Here is a 24,286-nt window from a genome sequence, read left to right as displayed (position 1 = left end):
CATACAGACATGCAGACAAAGCAGTCATACATACAAAATGAATGTCTTTAAAAAAATTTTTAAAAAAATTGGATGCCCAATGCAAAATAAAGTTGTCTTGTTGTCTATCTTTATTATGCAACCAAAAACAATTCCACACACTTAATAATTACCTAGAATATATTTTAGGCAACTGTAGATATAATCAGAAATCTAATCGTTCAATTATTTACCAAATGAAAACAGAAACTAGAGAAATCAGATATTTTACTTTCCTAGATGTTCCTTGAGTGATAATATGTTTATATAAAAATAAATCCATTAGAGTCAGGTATGATGGCACACATCCTTAATCTCAACACTGGGAGGCAGAAATAGGCAAATCTCTGTGAGTTCAAGGCTAGCCTGGTCTATGTATTTATATAATGATGCATGATTCCAGGACAGCCAGGGCTATGCAGAGACTGTGTGTCCAGAAAAAAAGAAATAAAAATCCATTATAAAGAAAAACATATTTTATTCCGTTAAACAGCACACCTGATCTACACTTCAACATTGTACTCCACAGTGTCAGCTGTGATGGACCAGCCTAACTCCATCTTAAGGATGGAAGTCATTTTGTTTTAAGGTCAGAACAAGCTCATTTCTGTCTGCTGCAAAATTCAAGTTGATCATGCTTTAACCTGTTTCTGGAATTTGACATGCTCTCCTCCACACTACGGAGTTTGACTCACACATTGAATATACCAATAAGATGTTCTACCAAATTAATTTTAAAATGTTCAGCCAAGTTCCTATGTAACCAAAATTCCTCTGAAACTGCCCCCTGACCCTTAAAAACCCTTTATTCTTGTAGTTTTTTAGACAATATAAACCCTATCCTTTCCTGCATTTGATGCTATATTTTCAAATCCTACTTTAGGGAGATAGGCTTGTCTGACAGAAAATAAAACTTGCTTATTAATTTGAAAAGATTTAGGTAATGGTCTTTACTCTCATTTGGTAGACTTAAATTAACAGTTGTTTCCTCCCATTGGTTACCTTGCTGACGAGAAGCTATAGCAACAATATCACTGTCCAAAAACTCAAGAGACTATTGTTCAGCTGGAACCTTCAGCTCACTCCTGCTGAATCCAGATAGTCCCATCCCTGTCTCTCTGCCTGTCTCTCTCCCTCCCTCCCCCCTCCTTCCCTCCAAACTGCACCTTCTCAGATAATCTCTGAACCAAGGACCAAAAAGGCCAATTCCAAATTCTTGGCGGCTATGGCAGCTCCTCCCCTGAAGGCACCAGCAGCCTAAATCCCCACCCAAACACTCCAGCTTTTGACCACACTTGGGCACGAACCCAGCTCACCTACAGGCTAGATAAGCTCCCTGCTCTAGTTCAGGTGTGTGACTTCTCTGGCCCCATTTCTGGGACTGGAGGACTCACCCAGGAGTTGCTCTGCTCAAATAAACCTGTTCCTTTTCTTTTCCAATTTGGCTTGATCTGGCTTATTGCATTGACAGAGAAACCTACTACTGGGGTACAGAAAACCTATTAACTATCTTATCCATATTACTAGTTCCAAAAAAAGCAAAAGTTCAAAGTATGGTTTATTTTTTTTTTCAAGACATGGTTTCTCTGTGTAGCCAGCCCTGGTTGTCCTAGAACTCTTGCTGTAGAGGAAGCTGGACTTGAACTTAGGCATCTGCCTGCCTCTGCTTCCCAAGTACTGGGATTAAAAGTATGTTCCACTATGGCAGGCTCAAAGTATGGTTTCTACTGGGCACATGGAACAGGCCTTTAATCCTAGCACATGGAATGCAGAGCAGGAAATGTAATTCTTACTTGATGATTCTTATTGTATATAGTTTTGCAATGTTAGAGTTAAAACTTTTCCTTTTAATTTAGACAAAAAAAGGTAAATGTTGTAGAATAATCTTTTTGTACACTGTGATGATATGTCACTGGTTGGTTTAATAAAAAGCTAAACAGCCAACAGATAGGCAGGAATTCTGGGCTGGAAGGATGCTGGAAAGAAGGCAGAGACACCAGGAGACGCAGAGCAAGCAGGAAGAGCAATGTGGAGATGAGATAAAAAAGCCATGAGGCAGAAAGTAAATTAATAGAATTGGGTTAATTTAAGTTATAAGAGCTAGTTATAAACAAGTCAAAGCTATCTGCCAATCTTTCATATTTAATAATAAGTTTCCATGTCATTCCTGGGAAACCAATGGTGGCAGACAGAGTTTTCTTGTCCTGTAGTCACTCAAACACACTGGGGCTTATATTAATTATAAATGGTTGGTCAATAGCTCAGGCTTATTACTAACTAGCTCTTATATTTTAAGTTAACCCATATTCCTTATTTACACTCTGCTACATGGCGGTACCTTTATTAATATGCCATGTTCATCTCCTGTTCTGTGTCTGGCTGGTAATTTTTTTGACTCCGCCCTTCTTCATCCCAGCATCCATAGTTTGGTCACCCCCTCTATAGGCTATTCAGCTTTTTATTAAACCAATATGAATGACAATTCTTCAGTGTACAAAAGGATTATTCCACAGCAGATAATTCCTACAAAAAATCCAACTACACACATATCCATGCATATAAAATATTCATATAAATAAAGATAGCCTACAAATCTGATAATGCAGCAAGCCAACGAAAGAGATTTCCATAAATTCAAGGTTAACCTGGACTACATAATGAAACAGCATCTCAAGAACAGAAAGGGAAAGGAAAGGACTGAGAAATTACTTAGTGTTAAGAGGTCATACTGCTCTAAAGGGAACTTGAGCTCAGTTCCCAGCACCCATATTAAGTAGCTTGAGTCTCTAGCCTCCAAGGGTGTCTCTCTCACACACACACACACACACACACACACACACACACACACACAATTTAAAGGAAGATATAATATATAAGATATAAGTGGTTTAAAGGCAGTCTGGTCTACAAAGTAAGTTTTATGATATGAGTACAGAAACTCAGTCTCAAAAAACTAAAAAAGGGCTAGAGAAAAGGCTCAATGTTGCTGGGTGGTGGTGGCGCACACCTTTAATCCCAGCACTCAGGAGGCAGGGGCAGGCGGATCTCTGTAAAATGCCTGCCTGGTCTACAACAGCTAGTTCCAGGACAGGCTCTAAAGCTACAGAGAAACCCTGTCTTGAAAAACCAAAAGAAAAAAAAATAAGGCTCAATGGGGGCTGGAGAGATGGCTCAGAGGTTAAGAGCATTGCCTGCTCTTCCAAAGGTCCTGAGTTCAATTCCCAGCAACCACATGGTGGCTCACAACCATCTTTAATGGGGTCTGGTGCCCTCTTCTGGGCTGCAGGCATACACACAGACAGAATATTGTATACATAATAAATAAATAAATAAATTTAAAAAAAAAAAGGCTCAATGTGAAGAGCACTGGCTGCTCTTCAATGGATTCTATTCCCAGCACCCACATGGCAACTCACAACTATCTGTAACTTGAGACCCAGGGGATCCAATACCTTCTTTTTTCCTTCAAGGGTACCAAGAACATGTTACACAGATACACATGCAGACAAAACACTCATATAGATAATGAGTGCAATGTTTTAAACATAATAATGTTTGAGAGAGATTTTCAAAAGTTTAAAATAATAATACTTAAAAAAGAACAAAGAGCTGGGCAGTGGTGGCACACACTCTTAATCCCAGCACTAAGGAGGCAGAAGCAGGTGGATCTCTGAGTTCTACAGAGAGAAATTCTGTCTAGAAAAACTTTTAAAAATACATTTTTAAAAAAAAAGGGGAGGAAAAGGGGAAAAAAAGGCTGAGGATATAGCTCAGGTGTCAAGAATTTGACTGCCATACATGAGGTGTTACATTCAATTCCTTAGTACCACAAAACAAGCCAAATAAATAAATAACCAAAAAAAGGTATGGGTTAGTTTGGTGGAAAGTATCTACATAGCCCAAACAAGGTAAGATCCCAGGTTTCTGAAAAACAAAATCAAACAAAACAAACAAACAAACAAAACCCCCAAAGGTGGGCATAGTGGCCCACACCTCTAGTCCCAGCATTTGGGAGGCAAAGGCAGGTGGATCTCTCAGTTCAAAGTTAGCATGGCCTCCACAGAGTTCCAGAACATCCAGAGTTACATAGTAAGATCTTATCTCGGAAAAATAATAAAAAAGATCCCAGGTTTAATCCTCTCCATCCTTCTCCAAAAAAGGGTGACCCAAGTGGACACGGTGGTGCACACACTAAGATGGCAGAAGCAGACAGAGCTCTGTGAGCTCTAGGCCAGTCAAGCTTCACAATGAGACCCTGTCCCTGATCATAGTCAAAGCAATACCCAAAATTCTGCTCCCTTTGTGGCAGCTTTAGTCTAAGCCTTGAGGCTATTCTGAAAATACCCAGCTATGCAGGAACAGGTGTTACAGACCAAGGCCCACGTAGCATCTGAAGTCAAGTAGACATATAGACAAGTTTTACAACTTTCTTCCTAGCCCAAAATAAAATACAACAAAAAGAAATTTATTTTGTCTCGAAGTTGGATAAGCATAGTATGAAATAACATACCTTCTTTCTTTTCTTCTTTCATCCATCCTCTTATCCAGAGCTGCATAAATAGCATCGGCTTCCTCATCATCTTTCTCGTAAGGCCCACTTGAGAAGAGGCTCCCAGCATAGCCATTAAACTAAGAACCAAACAACACAAATAAAGGGTCAGCTTTCCCACCAGCACAGAAAGCAGAATGCTCATATCCAGAGGAGCTATTCCAGCTGGAAGAAACTAAACATTATAGCTCTTTTCTGTTGCTGTGATAAAATGCCCTGGCTAAAAAATAATTTAGGAGGGGCTGGAGAGATGGCTCAGTGGTTAAGAGCATTGCCTGCTCTTCCAAAGGTCCTGAGTTCAATTCCCAGCAACCACATGGTGGCTCACAACCATCTGTAAAGAGGTCTGGCGCCCTCTTCTGGCCTGCAGGCATACACACAGAATATTGTAAACATAATAAATAAATAAATATTAAAAAAATAATAATAATTTAGGAGCTGGGCAGTGGAAGCACACACCTTTAATCCCAGCACTTGAGAGGCAGAGGCAGAGGCAGACACAGGTAGATCTCCAGTTCAAAGACAGCATGGTCTATAGAATAAGTTCTAGGACAGCCAAGGCTACACAACACATAACACTGTGGTGAAACAAAAACCAAAACAAACAAACAAAAACAAAAAAACAAGTTAAGGAAGAAAGGGTTTATCTGACTTTGGACCCCAGGTTACAGTCCATCACTGCAGGAAAATCATGGCAGGAGAGGCTTTGAGAGAGCTGACCACATACATCCACAGTCAAGGGCAAAAAATAAACACACCCTCACTTGCTTCCGCTCAGGTAGCTTTCTTCACCCTTATACAATTCAGGGCTCAGCCCATGGAATGGTACCACCTACATTCAGGGTGTGTTTGCCCACCTCAAACAATAATCAAGACAAACCCCAACAGGCATGCCCACAGGCCAGCCTGTTCCTGAGCATTTCCTTATTGAGACTCTCTTCCGGGTGATTCCAGATTATGTCAACTGACAGTTAAAATTAACCAGCACAAAAAAGACAAAATACATTGGGAAATCCTAGACCAGGTTCTATGACAGAAAATATATTTATAGAAATATTGTAAAACTGAAATAAAATCTGTAGTTAATATAGTGCCAATATTAATTAAAAGGTTTCTATAATTTACTAAAATTGTGTAAGATGCAACAAAACTGAGTGAGCATAGAAGAATTTTTTTTTTCTGAAGACAGGGTCTCACTATGTAGCTCTGGCTGGCCTGAAACTTGTAGAACAGACTAGTCTTGAAACCATAAAAGGTTCACCTGCCTTTGCCTTCTAAGTGCAGGAATTAAAGGCACAGGCCAGAATGCCTAGTAATTTTTTAATTTATTCTCGATATTTTATTTTATTTATCTTGAGACAGGATCTCACTACGCATCCCTGACAGGCCTGGGATACATTATGTAGACCAGGCTGGCCTCAAATTCACAGACACCCACCTGCCCCTGCCTCCTAAATACAGGGATTAAAGGCATACATCACAACAACTGCCTTATTTTATTTTTATTTACGTGTCTGTGTGTGTGTGTATAATGTCTGCACACACGTTTGCAGGACTATGTGTGCAGACAACCACAGAGGGCAGAAGAAAACACTGGATCCCCTGGAAATGGAATTACAAGCAGTGTGAGAAAACTGATGTCCTCTGGAGAACAGCAAGTCCTCTAAACTCCTGGGCCATCTCTTTAGCTCCTTTCCTAAATTTTACGATACTATTTTTCCAAGTTCCTGCAAGTTTAAAATTATTTCAAAATTAACATTCTACAAAACATTTTTTTTTCTCAAAGGAAAGATGTTCCTTAGACACTTAGAAAAAAAACTCTTGAACCTGGGTGGTGGTGGCTCATACCTTTAATCCCAGCAGAGGCAGGCGGATCTCTTTCTTTTTTTTCTTTTTTTTTTGGTTTTTCGAGACAGGGTTTCTCTGTGGTTTTTGGAGCCTGTCCTGGAACTAGCTCTTGTAGACCAGGCTGGTCTCGAACTCAGAGATCCGCCTGCCTCTGCCTCCCGAGTGCTGGGATTAAAGGCGTGCGCCACCACCACCCAGCCAGGCGGAACAGGCTTGACAACTACAGCAAAACCCTGTCTTGAAGAAAAAAGTCCTTTGAAAGATCTCAGTTGCCGGGCTGGAGAGATGGCTCAGTGGTTAAAAGCATTGACTGTTCTTCCAGAGGACCGAGTTCAATTCCCAGCAACCACATGGGCTCACAACCATCTGTAATGAGATCTGGCACCCTCTTCTGGCCTGCAGGCATACATGGAGGCAGAATGTTGTATACATAATAAAGAAAATCTTTTATTATGTTGTATACATAATAAAAAAAAAATCTCAGTTGCCTGTACCAAGCAACAAAATTCAACAATAAAGTGAGCATCAGCATCTACACTGAGGAAGTCCTTCTGTTTGTGTGTTGCTTTCATTGGTTAGGGCAGAACTTAGGTAGGCGGAGAAGACTATGGAGCTGCCAGGTCAGACATGCTGAATCTTTCCCAGTAGGCCACGACCTTGTGGTGAACACAGATTATTAGAAATGGGTTAAATCAAGATGTGAGTTAGCCAATAAGAGGCTAGAGATAATAGGCCAGGCAGTGATTTAATTAATACAGTTTCTGTGTGGTTATTTCGGGTGTAAGCCAGCTGGGCAGCTGGAATAGAACAAGGGGCCCTCTCCTCCTCCTGTTACAGAGGAACATCCAGGAAAAACACCAACATGTAGTGTTCTGAACCTTACAAAAGAGACAAAAGTAGTGCAGAGTTTTGTGTTTTTTCTGCTCTCTCTCTCTCATATTGCTAAAGATGGAAAATGAACATGAGCCCTCCTTCTTGTGGAAGCTGGTTAGCTCCTTCCTGTGGAAGTTAAAGCTAATTTCGTCCAGAACTTAACCTTTCAATTAAAAGCACGGCTATGCCAACAATGCCTTCTACAAGTATTATAAGTATTCTTTTTACTTCTTATTTTCTGATTTAATCTGCATTTCTGTCTCATGGTGGTTTTGTTTTTGTTTGTACATTGCCCAGTTAGATTGCCCATGAGGCCACAAGAAAGAATAAACTTTTTGTTATTTATAGTTAAGCAAGAAAGCAGGAAGAAAAAACAAACATACTACAAAAATCAACAAAATGACAGGAATCCATACACACCACTTATAAGGACTTTGAATATTTTTTTTTTTGGTTTTTCTTTTTTTTTTTTTTTTTTTTTGGTTTTTTCTTTTGGTTTTTCGAGACAGGGTTTCTCTGTGGCTTTGGAGCCTGTCCTGGAACTAGCTCTGTAGACCAGGATGGTCTCGAACTCACAGAGATCCGCCTGCCTCTGCCTCCCGAGTGCTGGGATTAAAGGCGTGCGCCACCACCGCCCGGCGACTTTGAACATTTTTATTTTGTATTTATTTATTTTTGCTTTTTTGAGACGGGGTCTCTCTGTGTAGCCTTGACTGTCCTAGAACTCACGCTGCAGAATAGGCTAGCCTTGAACTCACAGAGATCTACCTGTTTCTGCCTCCTGAGAGCTAGAATTAAAGGTGTGCTCCACCTTTAATTCAGCAAGAATTCTGAATATGAGTGGTCTCAATTTCCTATCAGTACACACAGATACCTGATTTTTTACAAAGATGCCAAAATCACACTGTGAAAAGGAGATCTTAAACAAATGTTATAGTAGAACTGGACTTCATGTAGAAGAACAAAACTAAATCCTTATCTTTCAGCCTGCAAAAAAAAAAAAAAATCAATTCTAAATGGATCAAGAACCTTAACATATGGCCTGAAATGTTACTAAAGGAAAAAGTATATTTGACTAGATAGGAGTAAGGATTTTCTGACTAGGACTCCATTTGTTCACGAATTAAGGCCAATAATCAACAAATGGAACCTCATGAAATTAGAAAGCTATTACACAGCAAAAAATAATGTCAATAAAATGAAGAGAGTGTTGTGGAACAATTTTTTGGTAGACTCTCACTGGCTAATAAAGAGCTGACTGGTCAACAGCTAGGCAAAAAAAAGTTAGGTGGGGCTTAAGACAAAAAGAGAGCACAGAAGAAGACAGAGTCGCCAGGAGATGCAGAGGAAACAGGACATGAACATGCCATACTAAGATAAGGTACTGAGCCACATGGTAGAACATAGACAAAAATATGGATTAATTTAAGATGTAAGTGCTGCTGGTTAGTAACAAGCCTAAGCTATTGACCGAACATTTATAATTAATAAGTCTCTTTTTAATTATTTATAATTAATAAGGAACGGCTGGAGGGACAAAAAACTCCTTCTACAAAAGATGGCCTACAGGGCTGGAGAGATGGCTCAGAGGTTAAGAGCATTGCCTGCTCTTCCAAAGGTCCTGAGTTCAATTCCCAGCAACCACATGGTGGCTCACAACCATCTGTAATGGGGTCTGGTGCCCTCTTCTGGCCTGCAGGCATACATACAGACAGAATATTGCATACATAATAAATAAATAAATACTAAAAAAAAAAGAGAGAGAGGGCCTACAGAGAGGAAGAATATACAAAGAATCCAAGAAACTAAACATCAAGAAAACAACCCAGCCAGGCTGTAGTGGAATACACCTTTAATCTCAGCACCTGGGAGGCAGAAGCAGATGGATCTCTGTGAGTTTGATGCCAGCATGGTCTACAAAGTTGAGTTCCAAGACAGGCTCCAAAGCTACACAGAAAAACCTTGTCCCCAAAAATAAATAAATAAATAAATAAATAAATAAATAAATAAATAAATAAATAAATAAAATAAAATAAAAACAAAGAAAGAGAGACAGACAGAAAGGCAGGAAAACCCCTGTCAAAAGGTCTAAAGAAGGTCTATGGCCAGGTGGTAGTGGTGCAGGCCTTTAATTCCAGCACTCGGGACGCAGAGGGAGGCAGAGTTCTCTGAGTTTGAGGTTAGCCTGGTCTACAGAGCAAGTTCTGGGACAGGCTCCAAAGCTACACAGAGAAACCCTGTCTTGAAAAATAAAAAAGAAAGAAAGAAAGAAAGGAAAAGAAAAGAAAAGGAAAGGAAAGAAAAGAGGCCTATGGAACAGAACAAAGATTCTCAAAATAAAGACATACATATAGCTAATAAACACTAGGTTGTGTGCAGTGGCACACACCTGTAATATAATCCTAGCGGCCCCAGAGGCTGAGGCAGGATTGGTGCTTTGAGTATGGAGTTAGCCTCCTGGGTTTCAGGCTACCCTGTGTGAATGTGGTTATTGTGAGACAGATCCTGCATCCTCTTTAAAAAAAAAAAAAAAAGTGTTCAGGATCGTTAGCCATCAGGAAAATGCAAATTAAAAATAACACTTTGAAGGCCGGGCGGTGGTGGCGCACGCCTTTAATCCCAGCACAGGCAGGTGGATCTCTGTGAGTTCGAAACCAGCCTGGTCTACAAGAGCTAGTTCCAGGACAGCCTCCAAAACCACAGAGAAACCCTGTCTCAAAAAAACCAAAAAAAAAAAAAAAACCACTTTGAATATTCAATTTACCCCAGGCATGGCTGTCATGGTTAGAGTCAGTTGTCAACACAAACCTAGAGTCACCATAGACGAAACCTAACTGAAGAATCAGACTGGTCTGTAAGGCATTTTCTTTTTTCTTTGTGAGCCAGGGAATCATTACCTTGCTGGCCTAGAACTTGCTGTGTAGATCAGCTGGCCTTGAACTCACAAAGGTGCGCACCAAGCCCAGCTAAGGCGTTTTCTTAGTTACTAATTGATAAGGAGAGCCCCACTGCTGTGGACCTCGTCATTCCTAAGCAGATGGGCATGGGCTATACAAAATGCTAGGTGAAAAAGTCAGTGAGTACTGCCTTGATTTCCCCCAATAACGGATTGTTACATGGAAGTATAAGCCAAATAAAACCTTTCCTGCTCAGCCTGGAGGCCCATGCCTTTGATCCCAGCACTTGGGAGGCAGAAGCAGGTATATCTCTGAGTTCTAGGCCAGCCTGGTCTACAGAGTGAATTCTAGGATAGCCAGGGCTACACAGAGAAACCCTGTCCCACAAAACAAAAATAAAATAAAACCTTTCCTCATGTTACTTTTGGTCATGGTGTTCATCACAGCAACAGAAAGCAAACTAGATGAGAAATAGGTATGGGGGACTGGAGAGATGGCTCAGAGATCCTAAGTTCAACTCCCAGCAAACACATGGCAGCTCACAACCAACTATAATGAGATCTGGTGCCCTCTTCTGGCCTGCAGGCATACATGCAAGCAGAACACTGTGCACACGATAGATAGATAGATAGATAGATAGATAGATAGATAGACAGACAGACAGACAGACAGACAGACAGACATTTTAGAAAAGTAGGGGGTGTAGCCTGAAGAGATGGCTCAGCAGTTAAGAGCACTGGCTGCTCTTCTAGAGGTCCTGATTCAATTCACAACAACCACATGGTGGCTCACAACCATCTATAATGGGATTTCCTGTCATGCAGGCATACATACAAATAGAGCACTCATATACATTAAATGCATAAAAAAAAAAATCTTTTAAAAAAAGCAGAGCTGTTGCTGCAATGGACCTGATCATGTTGTTTAGGTGAAAGATTATAGAAATGTGTGGGACTTCGGGCTGGAAAAGTCATTAACGCTCAAAGCTTAATGTGGGAGACGAACAGTGCTGAGAGAAATGCAGACATTGGAGCCCAGAGGAAAACAAGGACCCTATAAAGAATGTTCACAGTATATAATGTATTATTCTGTGAAGGTCTTTCTATTTTCACTGGGTCAATAGATGCTCATCAGCTGGGCCTGAAGAAAATCAGTTGTTACCAGCATCACCAAGGCGAGATCTTCTGGGAAGTATTGTCAACACTCAGAAACTGTGATCCAGAGGGAGCTAAGGCTGCATCTCAGGCTGACAGCCAAACCTGGTAATGTGTAAGATGGTATTGGTTTTGTTGGCACGAAATGCACTATGTGATAGGGTCAGGAACCCTGAAGAAGAAAATGCCAGGAGAGACGACCACCAAGCATAGTGGCAGGTGTGACGTAGAGCCAGCCTGAGCCAACTAGACAAGCTATGTGTGCCACACCTGGTAAACTGGAGAGGTGGAACTGCCCAAGCCTTGTAGAGCCCAGAAGATCAAGAGTGATCCCAGATGCTGGATACTGAACTACAGAAAATGGGTATACGCTGCTGGGCTTTTGTTTTACTGTAATCTGTGTCTTTCTTGGAATTTAAAAAAAAATACATAACTTGTTTTTGATTTTACAGAACTCACAATTAAGAGCGTTGGGAGTTTTTAAAAGTTGTAGAACTTTTGGGGGGAGGAGAGTGAGACAGGGTTTCTCTGTAGCTTTGGAGCCTGTCCTCGAACTAGCTCTTGAGACCAGGCTAGCCTCAAACTCACAGAGATTTTGCCTCTGCCTCCCGAGTGCTGGGATTAAAGGCATGCACCACTACCACCTGGCTGATTGTGGAACTTTTAAAGTTGTATTTATATGTGTAAAGTATTTAAATACAATATGAACACAGAGAATATTAGAATTTAAAGATTTAATTGGGAATGTGGGTGTGGGGAAAAGGGAGAGGAGGTGTAGGGGGTTGGTTAACCAAAAAGTAAAGGTGTGTGAAAAAGTCTAGTAGAAACCCACTACTTAGTAAGCTAATTAAAGGACTGTAATTTTTGTTTATTTTTTCAAGACAGGGTTTCTCTGGGTAACCCTGGCTGTCCTGGAACTTGCTCAGTAGACCAGGCTGGCCTCGAACTCAGAGATCCACCTGCCTCTGCCTCTCAAATGAAGACCATAAATTTTTTTAAAAGCATTTTTATTTTTTTAATATTTATTTATTATGTATACAATATTCTGTCTGTGTATATGCCTGCAGGCCAGAAGAGGGCACCAGACCTCATTACAGATGGTTCTAAGCCACCATGTGGTTCTATGCAACACATAGAAAATTCCAGTCAAAGCCGGGCGGTGGTGGCGCACGCCTTTAATCCCAGCACTCGGGAGGCAGAGGCAGGCGGATCTCTGTGAGTTCGAGACCAGCCTGGTCTACAAGAGCTAGTTCCAGGACAGGCTCCAAAACCACAGAGAAACCCTGTCTCAAAAAACCAAAAAAAAAAAAAAAAAAAAGAAAATTCCAGTCAAATTGGAACCTGAAACTTCCTTCCGCTGACTAGATTTCATAGTGCCTGAAGGGGCTATGCAGGCCACTGAGGGAGAAATGTCATTAATAGCATTACCCAGAAGTTAACTTTGAAAGCTATAATATTGGCCCTCCAAGCAAGATGTACCCATGGTTGCAATAGAGTCAAATGCTTGAGGCCTGCTCTACTGGAATAAATTCATGCCTGGGTCTGTAAACCTGCAGAAAAGCCTACGGCTTGGGAGGTCACAGGCCCCAGGGAGGAGCCTACCTCTACTGCTTTTCTAATGGATATATAAACTGCCTTCTACTTATGTTCACACCATACATCAGTGCTGCTCTCAACCTTTACCATAAAATCTTCCGGCAGTGGATAACAGTTAATGAAGAAACTAACAAATGGTCAACGTGCAAAGAAAAAACTGCAGTAAGCAGTAAGTGCTCATACCTAAAACAGGACGTCTACATCATTCCCCTGAGAGCACGGAAGGACATTAATTAGGAAGAATTTAGGAGCAGGGGATGGGGAGGATGCTGTGAAATGCTGTCCTCTAGGTGTAGCACAGACACTGCACCTGTTGCTACCTGCACAAGATAAAGCTAGCAAGATCAGCCAGTCTTCCAACAGGAAGCACTAACTGGACGTCACGTGTTACCAAAAAAAAGAGAGAACACAAAAATGGGAGGGAGACCTGTTGAGAAGCACTAGGCTGGGGTGGCTCCGGAGCAGTTATTGAAATAGATTGTATACACATGTGCAGTTGTCAAATAATAAATAAAAGATATTCTAAAAAAATTTAAACTATTTCTTTGGGAATTAGAGCAACAGATCAGCAGTTAAGAATATATACTGCTGCTGGGCACAGTGGCACATGGCTTTAATCTCAGCACTTGAGAGGCAGCGGCTGGCGGATCTCTGAGTTTGAAGCCAACCTGGTCTACAAAGCGAGTTCCAGGACAGCCAGGACAGTTACACAGAGAAACCCTGTCTGGAAACAATAAACAAAAGTTATAGTCTTTAATTCGCTTACAAGGTATTGGGTCTCCATAAGAGTTTTTCATACACCTTGAATTTGGTTTACCTACTCCCTTTGCTGTTACACAGAGAAACTCATCTCGAGAAACGCGGGGAGGGGGAAAACAAACACGCTATTCTATCAGAGGATCCTAATTCAGTTCCTGGCACCCAGGTCAGAAGGTTCAGGCACATGCAATCATGTACACAGACACAATGTCATACATATAACTTAAAGATAACAGAAACAGACAGGTGGTGATGCTAGCACTCAGGAAGTAGAAGCAGATAGACCTCTGTGAGTTCAAGACCAGACTGGGCTACAGAGATAGTTCTAGGTCAGCCGAGGCTACACAAATAAATCATCTCAGAAAACGAAGGAAGGAAGGAAGGAAGGAAGGAAGGAAGGAAGGAAGGAAGGAAGCTTTAAAAGCCATTCAAAAAAAAAATCACCTCATCATAGTTGGTATCATTCAGATCCTCATCATCATCGTCAGCTGCCTGGTTTTTCTTCATCTGGTCCCCCACAGTTCTCTTCCCTGGTGGGGCATGGCGATCATCCACAGGATCGTTTGCATCCCGGGCAGGCCCAATATCTGACCGAGTGGTGAAGCCAGTGGCACTGAAGGGAGCCCAAAGACATCATTATTTGAGTGACCTGATCCTATGCTTCCTTCTGATCACTGTTTAGTGACGTCACTTCTCACGCTTCTGGGAGCCTCCAAAGATTCTAGTACTAAGGAAGTGCTTATCCAATACTGGTCTTCTTTGTTTGCTTTTAACCGACAATGAGTAGGTGAGAGAAAGCTTCCTTCACCCCAAGGTGTCTCCATTTCTCCTCCACATCACTGCCCAGGCCTTCAGAAGTCCCTCCTCTCCAGTTCTGACCTCGCATTTCCAATTGCCTGTTGAGCACGACCTCTCCACTTTCATCCAGGCCCAAACTGAGTTTCCTTTTATGCACTCTGCAGCTGTTCCAGGATGATCAGCCATTAACAGCCATTCCGTAAGAGACACTACACAATCATCTTTCTCCCTTTTGAGTTCTCTCCATCCTGTGCATACCCAAATTGCTCAAGACCACAACTCCTGCCACAGCCAGAAATCCGTTTAACATCCCTGCCCCCAATCTACTCCGCTTCAACCCTCAATATAGCGCAGCCAGGTAGTGGTGCACACCTTTAATATCAGCACTTGGGAGGCAGAGGCAGGCAGATCTCTGTGAGTTCGAGGACAGCTTGATCTATAGAGCAAGTTCCAGGACAGCCAAGGGTACATAAAGAAGCCCTTTCTTGAAAAACCAAAACCAAACAAAGATTAAAAATAAAAAGTAGCTGATAAACTATGGGAGCTCTATCCTAACGCTAAGGTTCCCGTAGCCTCCAGCTCCGTTCTTCTTGCGGTCAACCCCGCTATTCTGGATTCCTTTCTTTTCTGGCCTCACTGAAACTGATCTTTTCCTCTTGAATTTATTTTTACTTATGTGTATGTGTGTGAACTGTGTGTTTATATACACCACATGCATGCAGGTGCCTGTGGAAGTCAGAAGTTACCAGAGCCTTTGGAACTGGAGTTACAAGCTGTGAGTCACGTAATGCGGGTGCTGGCAATGGAACTCAAGTCCTCTACAAAAGTAGCAAGTGCTCTAACTGCTGAGCCACCTCAGTCTACTCCCTTCTATCTTTATTAAAGATGTTGAGCAAGGCGCTGGAATCAACCCAAGGCTGTGGCATGGTACACCTGGCTACACCTCCAGCTGCCTTTTAAAACTTTTTGTTATTTATTTATTTAGTGTGTGTGACCTGGCACGTGTGTAGAGGTCAGAAGACAACATCAGAGAATCAGTTCGCCCCTTTTACCATGTGGATTCTGGGGATCAAACTCAGGCTTGACAGAGCCTTTACCCACTGAGCAATCTCACCAGCTACATACTTGACTTTTTATTCGACTTTCTGTTTGTTTTTTGAGACAGGGTTTCTCTGTATATCCTTGACTATCCTCGAACTTGCTCTGTAGACCAGGCTGGCCTCTGGCTCCCAAGTGCTGGGATTAAAGACATGCACCACCACCCCCATGGCACAAATTCCACTTTTCTTTACTTCTCCCAAATCTGACACTTCAAAATCCTCTTTGTAAACCTGACTAAAATGCTACACTGCTGAGTATCTCTTGATTTCTGTTCCTCTTTGTGTGCTTATTTATACAAACAACAAACCACTTCTAGTGAATTCAGGTCACCTGACGATGGGTGTGATCTAAATACTATAACCAAGAGAGACTTGCGTCTAATCAAATGCATAAAGGAGTAGGCTATTCATTCACCCAATGCCCTTTGGTTGGTAGGCATAGGCCATCCCGGTCCCAAGAGATGAGAATTTTAACAGGTGACCTATGGCCACACGTCCTAAAGGAAAAAGATGCTTAGGAATAAAGGGGTAGCACTCTCCTACTATACACAGCAGACTAAGTGCTCCTTACAGCCAACTTGCTTCATGCATATTACTTCAAACACCAAAACACTGAGGCTCAAACCCCTGCGTAATCCCTGAAATATGAGTCACATCTCAGGGTGGCAGTTAGACCTCATGGACCCGCTTATTCTGACAAAAAAGGCCACTGTGTCTGGCAGGCATTATACCGGACTATGTGGCGATGAACGTTAATCTTGTTTTTGTTTTGAGACAAGGTTTCTTTAAGTAACCCTGGCTGTCTGGGAACTCGCAAGGTAGACCTAGCTATCTTGGGAATTGCTAAGTAGATCAGACTGGTCTCTAACTCAAAGATACTAAATACCCCCACCTCCCCCACTGCGCCCTGCCTCCCAGGCACTTTTTTTTTTTTTTTTTTTTTTTTTTTTTTTTTTGGTTTTTTCGAGACAGGGTTTCTCTGTAGCTTTGGAGCCTGTCCTGGAACTAGCTCTGTAGACCAGGCTGGTCTCAAACTCACAAAGATCCGCCTGCCTCTGCCTCCCGAGTGCTGGGATTAAAGGCGTGCGCCACCACCGCCCGGCTCCCAGACACCTTTTTGTTGTTGTTGTTGTTTGTTTTGTTTTGAGATGCGGTCTCTCTCCGTAGCCCTAGTGGTCACTAGTATAGTTCTCAATAGGCCTAAAGCGAGCTGCCACCCGTCCTGGTACAAGTTCCGCCCATTGCCTTACCCCCGGCCCAGCCCAGGTACGTAGCCGAGGGGCGCGGGCATGCCCAGGAAAGGCTTTTTCTTCTTGTTCATGGTGGTGTTGTTGAGCCAAGGAGCAGGTACGCGGCAAAAGGCACAGAATCCTCCCGGTGTCGCAGCTGGAAGAGATGCAAGCACTACGTCTCCCGCGCCCCGGAAGTAGAGAGTGAGAGCGCGACAAGCCCCGCCCACTCAGAGCCTCAGCGGAAGTCAAAGATGTGGGTTTGCAAGGCATTTCCGGTCGTGGCGGTCGGGTGGGTTTGCTGTGGGAAGACGAGCACGCGTGCGCGCGAGCGCGCAAGGCACTAACTATCAGCGCTGAGGGCCGCGTAGGCAAGCGGGAGGGTCATGCGTTCTGTTGCAGTGCCAGGAATGGAACGCGGCCTGAGCCCAACATTTAACACAAGTGCTCAGGAACGTCCCAGTGCAGGCTTAACCACGAACCCGCCTGGCCTTAGAAGACTGATTGAGCGAACATAACCAGGACTCCGACTTGTCTGGCTGTACTGTGGGGCCACCAACCGTCGAGAGACTGCGGGCCGGCGTCACAAGCTTGGGAGTGATTGTGTGCCCAGTGACCTGAGTGGACGCGCACCACTGTACTCTACACAGATATTTTCTGCCTCTGTGCAACTCTACCTGCAAGACAATGTCAGTCTCTCCTGTTGGGTAATAATAGCCTCAGGTCAGACTGTTCTGGGCAATAACCCCAAGCTATAAAGAATTGCCTAGATCCAGGGACAGTGGGCTCTACCTGCAGAAGCAATTTGCCAGGGGTTTGGAAAACAACCCTGCCCCCAGTTAAATCCCAAAAATAGCTGTAACTTCCTGGTTGGGGCCCCTCAGTGTTTGAATAAAGAAAGCAGTCTCAACCTGTTGAGATAGAATCTGCCTCTTTGCCCTACTTTTCTTACACCACCCACACCTGGGGAGAGCATCAGGCTCTAGGGGCAGACAGAAAAAACTGCAAGTTGCTATGGCCTACACTCTATGCTGGACCAGGCAACCAGACTTCTGCGTCAAATGCCTTTTAGTGAAGTGCTAACTCAACCATTCTTGCCTCAAGTTCTTAGGAACAGGATTGACTCCGAACACTGAACCCCTGGGAACTGAGCCTGATTCAGGGGCTCAACAGAGAGGCGTAGTACCGCTTGGGGTTCAAAGCAAAGTGGCCCGCAGGCGAGTCAGCTAGTGTCTCTGGGAAGTGGGTCTAAGAAAAGAGAATGCTCCAGTAAAGAATGAGCAAATGGGGCTGGAGATACAGCTCAGTGATTAAGAGCACTTCTCTTTTTTATTTTATTTTAATTTTTTTGGCAGAGGGTTCACCCACATGGCAGCTCACAGCTGACCATAACCCCAGTGTCAGGGAACCTATGTATGCTTCTGGGCACCAGGTTTGTGCATGGTGCACAGACGTATACATTCGGGCAAAACGTTCATAAAATTTTTGAAAGGGATGAATAAGGACACACGGGTGTTGGGGAGAGATTGATCCGGTCCTTGGCTGAACACGGTAAGTACGAGGCCACAGGTGTGGTGAGGGCCCCCACCGTTACCACACCGAGGGGACCGACAGTTCCTCGCTTGCCAACTACAAAGACCCTCCAGTACACTGCAGAAGAGGCTTGTCCGCGGAGTCGTACCCAGGTGCGCAAGGACGCCTTTTGCCCTGGCGGACACCCTCAGCATTCGCAGCCCCGCGCGCCGCCGATACACCTCCGAGCTCCCGGAGCGCGCCTTGCGCCCAGGGCTGGGCGGCAGGTGCTTTGCCGCGCAGACTCCCGGGCCGCAGAGACCGGCTCGGGCTCGGCCGGCTCCGGCGGGTGGGGACGCGGTGCGCGTTGCCCATCGGCCGCACTGGCCGCCTAGTACTCTGCGAGGGGCGTGTACCCGAGCCGCGTACTGGCGGGCTCCATGTTCACCGAGCTGAGGTCAAAGCTGAGCCCCCCGCGAGCTCGCGCCGGGGCTGTGCGTACAGGCTTCGGGGAGCGCCCGGATGTGGACGGTGAGCTGGGATGCACCCAGGAGCAGGAATATAGTGGGCGGTTGGGTGGGAGCGGGAGGGGTACGGGGCCCAAGAAGAACACTGGGGCTGGACTCAGAGGGTTTACGGGGGCGGCCACCACGGGAAAGTCTTTGTCCAGCATTACGGGGGCAGAAGGGCGGCGGTCAGTCTCAGGCCTTGGCTTGGGGTGGGGATGACTGGCAGGAGCTTCTTCACAAAGCTGACACCACGCTCTGATCACCCTTTACTTCACACAGAGAAAACCCTCCCCAAACCCTAACGTTGGGGCGGAGAGGCATATAATTCAGAGGTTGATATTGGGGAAAACAGACCCTGACCCAGGGCAGAGAGGAAAGAGGCGGGGCCTGGGCAGCCCTGGCAGGTGCGACTGGCTGTGGCTAAGACGTTAGACTGGTTTCCCTTATGAGATGCATTCTAGCCCTAGTCCAGGGAAGGCCCTGAAAACCCTCAGACTACAAAGCCTATTATTCCCTGGACTTTGCTCCCTTAGAATAAGTCTTACAGTACTACAGGCTACCTCAGAGTGGTGGCCACACTCTTCTTAAGCCCGCCTTCTTTCTTCTATTGGCTTGCAGTTACCACATAGAGTCATCTGTCCATATAAAGTGTTTATGGGTGCTTTCTGTGCACCAAGACCTGGGCAAGCCTCAGGGATCCAGACACTGGTCGTCCCCAGACTCATGTCAGTAGTAATTCCTATAAATGACTCTAAAACTCATTAACAAGTGCAATGAATTAGTGGGGAAGAAGATCCTCAGTACCTCTGTGCTGACCAGTCTAGTCCCAGCTGGCATTCACACTCGTTGTTCTGGGGTAGGCCCTGCAGGAGCCACACGGAAGAGAAATCAAGTATGTGTCTGGCAAGTTCCTGTTGTCAGGAACTTTCCCCATGAGTCATAGTTAGTGACTGTTGAAGACAAAATGTGTGTATACACCCTGGTCCTGAATGACGTGTGGGAGGCTTATGTGTCAGCCTAAGCAAGACAAGGAAGCAAGTCAGGGCAACCCTGATGATGGCTCCCCTGGCTTGGGAAGTGCATCCTCTAATCGAAGCACCCTTAGAGGCAGAGTGAGCTATCAGCTGATAAAGGTAAAGGCGTGTCCACTTCATCTTCTGAAAGAAGTCTTGAAGACAACTCTTGCACATTTTCTTCCACCTCAGGGGCTTGAGATTCCCCCAGAGGAATTACCCACTCGTTGGTAGAGAAAAGATTTACTTGTCAGGAAGATGGCTCACAGGAGAGGAGCCTACCCCTGACCACTCTGACTAGGAATCCCTGCATACAGCCACTGCCCATTTCAGCTTCTGCCAGACCCTCCTAGAGCACACAGTGTCGGCTGAGAACATACCCTGCCACCTGCCTCGGACACCAGGCACCAGCCTCACCTGGCATGACTCCCGTAGCCAGAGGGCATCCAGCAGCAGGCCAATCAAGCTCCTTCAACAGCCGGGCTCAGAGATCCCCCAGGTACCTACCTACCTCACCTAATCTTAGCCCTTGCTCTCAATTTTGATCATCTTCATTCTGCTGACCTTTCCTCCCCACCTGCAGGCCCGGCTATACTCTGATCACTATGGCTTGTACCATACAAGCCCTTCCCTGGGTGGCCTGACGAGGCCAGTGGTCTTGTGGAGCCAGCAGGATGTTTGCAAGTGGCTCAAGAAGCATTGTCCTCACAACTACCTCGTCTATGTCGAGGCATTCTCCCAGCATGCCATCACTGGTATGGTGGGTCATGGGTTAGGGAGGACCAGGGTGCTTGAGAGAGAGAGAGCCTCCACCTCACTTGGTCTGCTTTGTCTCCACCTGTATCCTCTGAATCAGCCCCTTTTCTGTGTCTCTGTTGTGTGTGTGTCTCTCTGCCTCTCCCACTCTCTCTGCTCTGTTTTTAATGCTTCTTTGATTGGCCTCTATCTTTTGATCAGTCTTGTTTTTCTCTCTGCCTTTCTCCCCTTAAGAACCCCTGAATATCTGCTCTGCTTTCTTAGTCTTCGGTGTTTTGTTTTATCTTGATGGAGAGTCTATCAAGTGGCCTATCTGCCTAGCTTCTGTTTGCCTCACTGCCTTCTTCCTTCTTTCTCCCTAGGCCGAGCTCTGCTTCGACTGAATGCAGATAAACTGCAGAGAATGGGGTTGACCCAAGAGGCCCAGAGGCAGGAGGTGCTACAGCAGGTGCTCCACCTGCAAGTGCGCGAGGAGGGGCGGAGCCTGCAGCTGCTCAGCCAAGGTGAGGGGAAGGAACTAGGCTGAGGGTGTAGGATAACTATTCTGACCATAGAAGGGTGGCTGGGGGCATCTGGTAAGGACCATCCTGGGGTGTTACCAGAAATCCAACTCTCCCTCCTATCCATCCCACAGCTTCCTTTGGAAACATGTCCTAGCTGCTGCCTAGTCTTGGACCCCAGACCCCAACACTGTGACCAGAGCCCACAGCCAAGGATGAGGCAGAGCTGGCCCTACAGCCCCATTGGATCCTGCAAGATACCCTAGTGGCTAAACTTAGCCCAGTGAACAGGGAGGGGACAGGATTGCCAGCTCCAGGTTCTTCTGGAGAGGCGCTATAGGTTCTGTCCTCTGGCTGGGTGGGTGCTTGCTGCCTGCTTGAAGACCCTTCTTCTGGGATCCAAGCCCAGGTCCACCCCCTGGTGCTGCTGGCAGCAAACAGGGCAGCTGCCTGGAGCAAGCGTGGGGTTTGAATGTCCCCAGACTCCCAGGGAGTCTGTTTTATTTATGCTCCCTCCAACATGTGACCATCCCCCATCCTCTGAGTCCTGAGTCCTCCCCTTAAGTGTTTCAATTCTGTGTTTTCCCCAGGCACGTCCAGGTCAGCCACACAGCAGGACAAGTTTTCTTGACTCTCTTTTCAGGTGTATTCCTTCCCTAACCCTCTCAGAGTACAGCAGGCCCAACCTGTTGTCCACAGTGATGGTCATCAGCCCAGCTAGGTATGATGCCATGTGTGTCACTCAGTGACTATGAGACTTCAGCATATCCTATCCACTCATGAGAACTGAAGTTGAGAGGGGTCCAAGATGCTCAAGCTCCAAAGTCAGTATGTGGTACAGCATAGATTCCAGTGCTGTACAGGTGGCTCCATGCATAGCCCACCAGTTCAGCAATGTTCTCAACCTTACCTTTGAAGAAGTCTTGCTTTTAAGCATCTTCCCTATTCTCTGGCTCTTAGAGACCACCTTGAAGAAACATGTGTACATACACGCACACCTCTCTACAGCTTTCCCAAGAAAACCTGTATAATTTTTCCAAGAAAATTATGGAGGGCTGTTCCTCTCAGGTGTCACTAGACACCTGAACAACTCTTCCTTGGGTATTTGGGCGGTAGTGCTGCCAGGGAAGAGGGATAGCAAGGATGTCCCTGGCAGCTCCCTCTCAATCTGCCATCTGCTAACTCTCCCAGGGACCCTAAAATCTCAGGGACAGTTGACGCTTGGCCTCCAGTCCCCTCTGTGTGCCAGAAGCTGGCCTCAATTCAAGGTTGCTCATTATTGTTAATTTAGGCCACTGACCTGGCATCTCCCATCCTGTATGCCTTCCACCCATAGGAGGGCCACCTTGTTGTGTCTGCCTGCTTTTAGAATTCCCCAGTCCTTGTTCCTGCAACCAGAGAGCGCTCTCTCTCTCTCTCTCTCTCTCTCTCTCTCTCTCTCTCTCTCTCTCTCTCTCTCTCTTCTCGGCCCCCTTTCTCTCTCCTCTGTCTTTTCTACCCTATGCTCCTGTCCTGTCTTCTTTGGTTTTTTGGTCACCTTTTTATACTATGACCAAAAAAAAAAATCAGAAATAAATCTGTTTCTGAAATGCCACCAGGTGTTGGATCTCTGAGGCGCAAAGGGGTGTCTAGGACAATACCTACAGATAGAACCACTAGAGGGCAGTAGTGTTACATTCTGGAGACCTACCCGGTAACTCCAGGACACCTCTTAGCATAGAGGTGGATGTTACCCCAGTTGGGGACAGCCTGGGTACATGGAATGAGGCTCTCTGGAGCTGATGTAACAGTGGGTTCATGTTGGTTCATGGTCTGGGAGTGAAGCTTGGACATGGTTTGTGACCCAGGCCTAGGTTTGATTCCCAGCACAGAAACAGAGGTCCTCTAAAAGTAGAGAAGAATCCTTATCTATTGTATTTGTCTGGTATTCCTGGGCTCAAGCTGCATCACTAATCTATTTCTGTGATCACTCTCTTCAGACTCTTACATATCCCCTTTAAATTTAGGGTCCACTTGGGTAATCCAGACAGATCTCAAGAACTTCAGTCATATCTAAAAAGACTCCCCCCCCCCATATAAAATATCACTACAGGTTTAGGAATTTAACACTGTCATCTGTTGGGGCTCACTTTTCAGCCAGGCCTGACAGCCCTGACATACATAACACATGAAGCACACATCAGACATGACAATAGGAACACAGAGGCATGAGCCACAAACACAGTGACACCACAGCTCGCAGACATGCCTGAATACATACAAACACACTTCCATCTTTTTTTGTTTGTTTTTCGAGACAGTGTTTCTCTGTGCAGCTTTGGAGCCTGTTCTGGCACTAGGTCTGTAGTCCAGGCTGGTCTCTGCCTCCCGAGTGCTGGGATTAAAGGCACATGCCACCACCGCCTGGTTCACATTTGCATATTTGGTCAGAAACAATGATACCTACAAAGATTTATAACATTCCCATATGCACAGATATAATTACCCAAGGACACAGATACTAATGCATAATCCCCCACTAACACAAACACACAAGACATAGTATACCACATGGTGCACATAAGCACACTATGTTACAGAATGACTTGGCACCTAGATACACACAAAAGTCAGTTACAGCGAGCTGGGACTGGAGAGATAACACAGTGGTTAAAAGCACTTGCTGCTCTTGCAGTGGTTGAGTTCCCAGCACCTGCTTCAGGCAGCTCACAATTGCCTGTAACTCCAACTTCAGGGTATCTGATGTCCTCTTCTGGCCTCTGTGCGTGTGCGCGCACACACACACACACAAATGTTTAAAAATCAGCCCTTTAAATCCTGACACGTAGTTACACATGGATGTTCATAGCCTGGATATATTATACACACCCCACACACCCTGACATCTAGTGCCCTGAATACTAAACACAGGGGAGCATCAGCTTTACCTAGGAGACATGCAGATATACCATGGCATTATGATGCCTACACAAGACTGCCACCTGACACACATGGTCACTTAGACACATACTAATCTGTGAGTACTGGCATATCACACTTGTGAACACTCAGATTTATACAGGGAAAGCTGATGACCTTGAATGTACCTCAGTCTGCACGCTGACCCCATCAACACTCTGCACCCTGGTGAAATGGCAAGAGATGGCAAGTGCCTTTAATCCCAGCATGCAGGAGG

The 24,286-nt window shown here is 45.0% G+C and overlaps 2 protein-coding genes across 2 annotated transcripts in view; one reads left to right on the top strand and one right to left on the bottom strand.

Moving 5' to 3' along the window:
- Prpf6 (pre-mRNA processing factor 6) overlaps positions 1-17,026 on the bottom strand; it is a 57,546-nt gene extending 40,520 nt beyond the window's left edge. Inside the window, exons 1-3 of the mRNA XM_075963434.1 lie at positions 16,843-17,026; positions 14,139-14,307; positions 4,529-4,647 (exon numbers count right to left, since the gene is read on the bottom strand). Coding sequence (XP_075819549.1) covers positions 4,529-4,647; positions 14,139-14,307; positions 16,843-16,913 — 359 coding nt within the window. The 5' untranslated portion in view covers positions 16,914-17,026. The remainder of the gene's footprint in view (positions 1-4,528; positions 4,648-14,138; positions 14,308-16,842) is intronic.
- A 1,603-nt stretch (positions 17,027-18,629) lies between these two features.
- Samd10 (sterile alpha motif domain containing 10) lies at positions 18,630-22,704 on the top strand. Its single transcript, XM_075963433.1, has 5 exons — positions 18,630-18,864; positions 20,173-20,354; positions 20,439-20,610; positions 20,974-21,114; positions 21,246-22,704. The coding sequence occupies exons 1-5, from the start codon at positions 18,774-18,776 to the stop codon at positions 21,266-21,268; spliced, it is 609 nt and encodes a 202-aa protein (XP_075819548.1). The 5' UTR covers positions 18,630-18,773; the 3' UTR covers positions 21,269-22,704.
- Positions 22,705-24,286: the final 1,582 nt, after the last annotated feature.

The sequence above is a fragment of the Microtus pennsylvanicus genome, chromosome 2 (genome assembly GCF_037038515.1).
Source record: "Microtus pennsylvanicus isolate mMicPen1 chromosome 2, mMicPen1.hap1, whole genome shotgun sequence".
NCBI lineage: Eukaryota > Metazoa > Chordata > Mammalia > Rodentia > Cricetidae > Microtus > Microtus pennsylvanicus.
The sequence above is the reverse complement of the archived record's forward strand: the minus strand, read 5'-3'. Positions and strand labels throughout refer to the sequence as shown.

Excerpts from the sequence above, each read along its gene's own strand:
- Samd10 (XM_075963433.1), top strand. The coding sequence starts at position 18,774 with ATGTTCACCGAGCTGAGGTCAAAGCTGAGCCCCCCGCGAGCTCGCGCC. Across the intron at positions 20,355-20,438 it reads CGGGCTCAGAGATCCCCCAG|GCCCGGCTATACTCTGATCA; the intron begins GTACCTACCTAC and ends CCCCACCTGCAG. Across the intron at positions 21,115-21,245 it reads CCTGCAGCTGCTCAGCCAAG|CTTCCTTTGGAAACATGTCC; the intron begins GTGAGGGGAAGG and ends TCCATCCCACAG.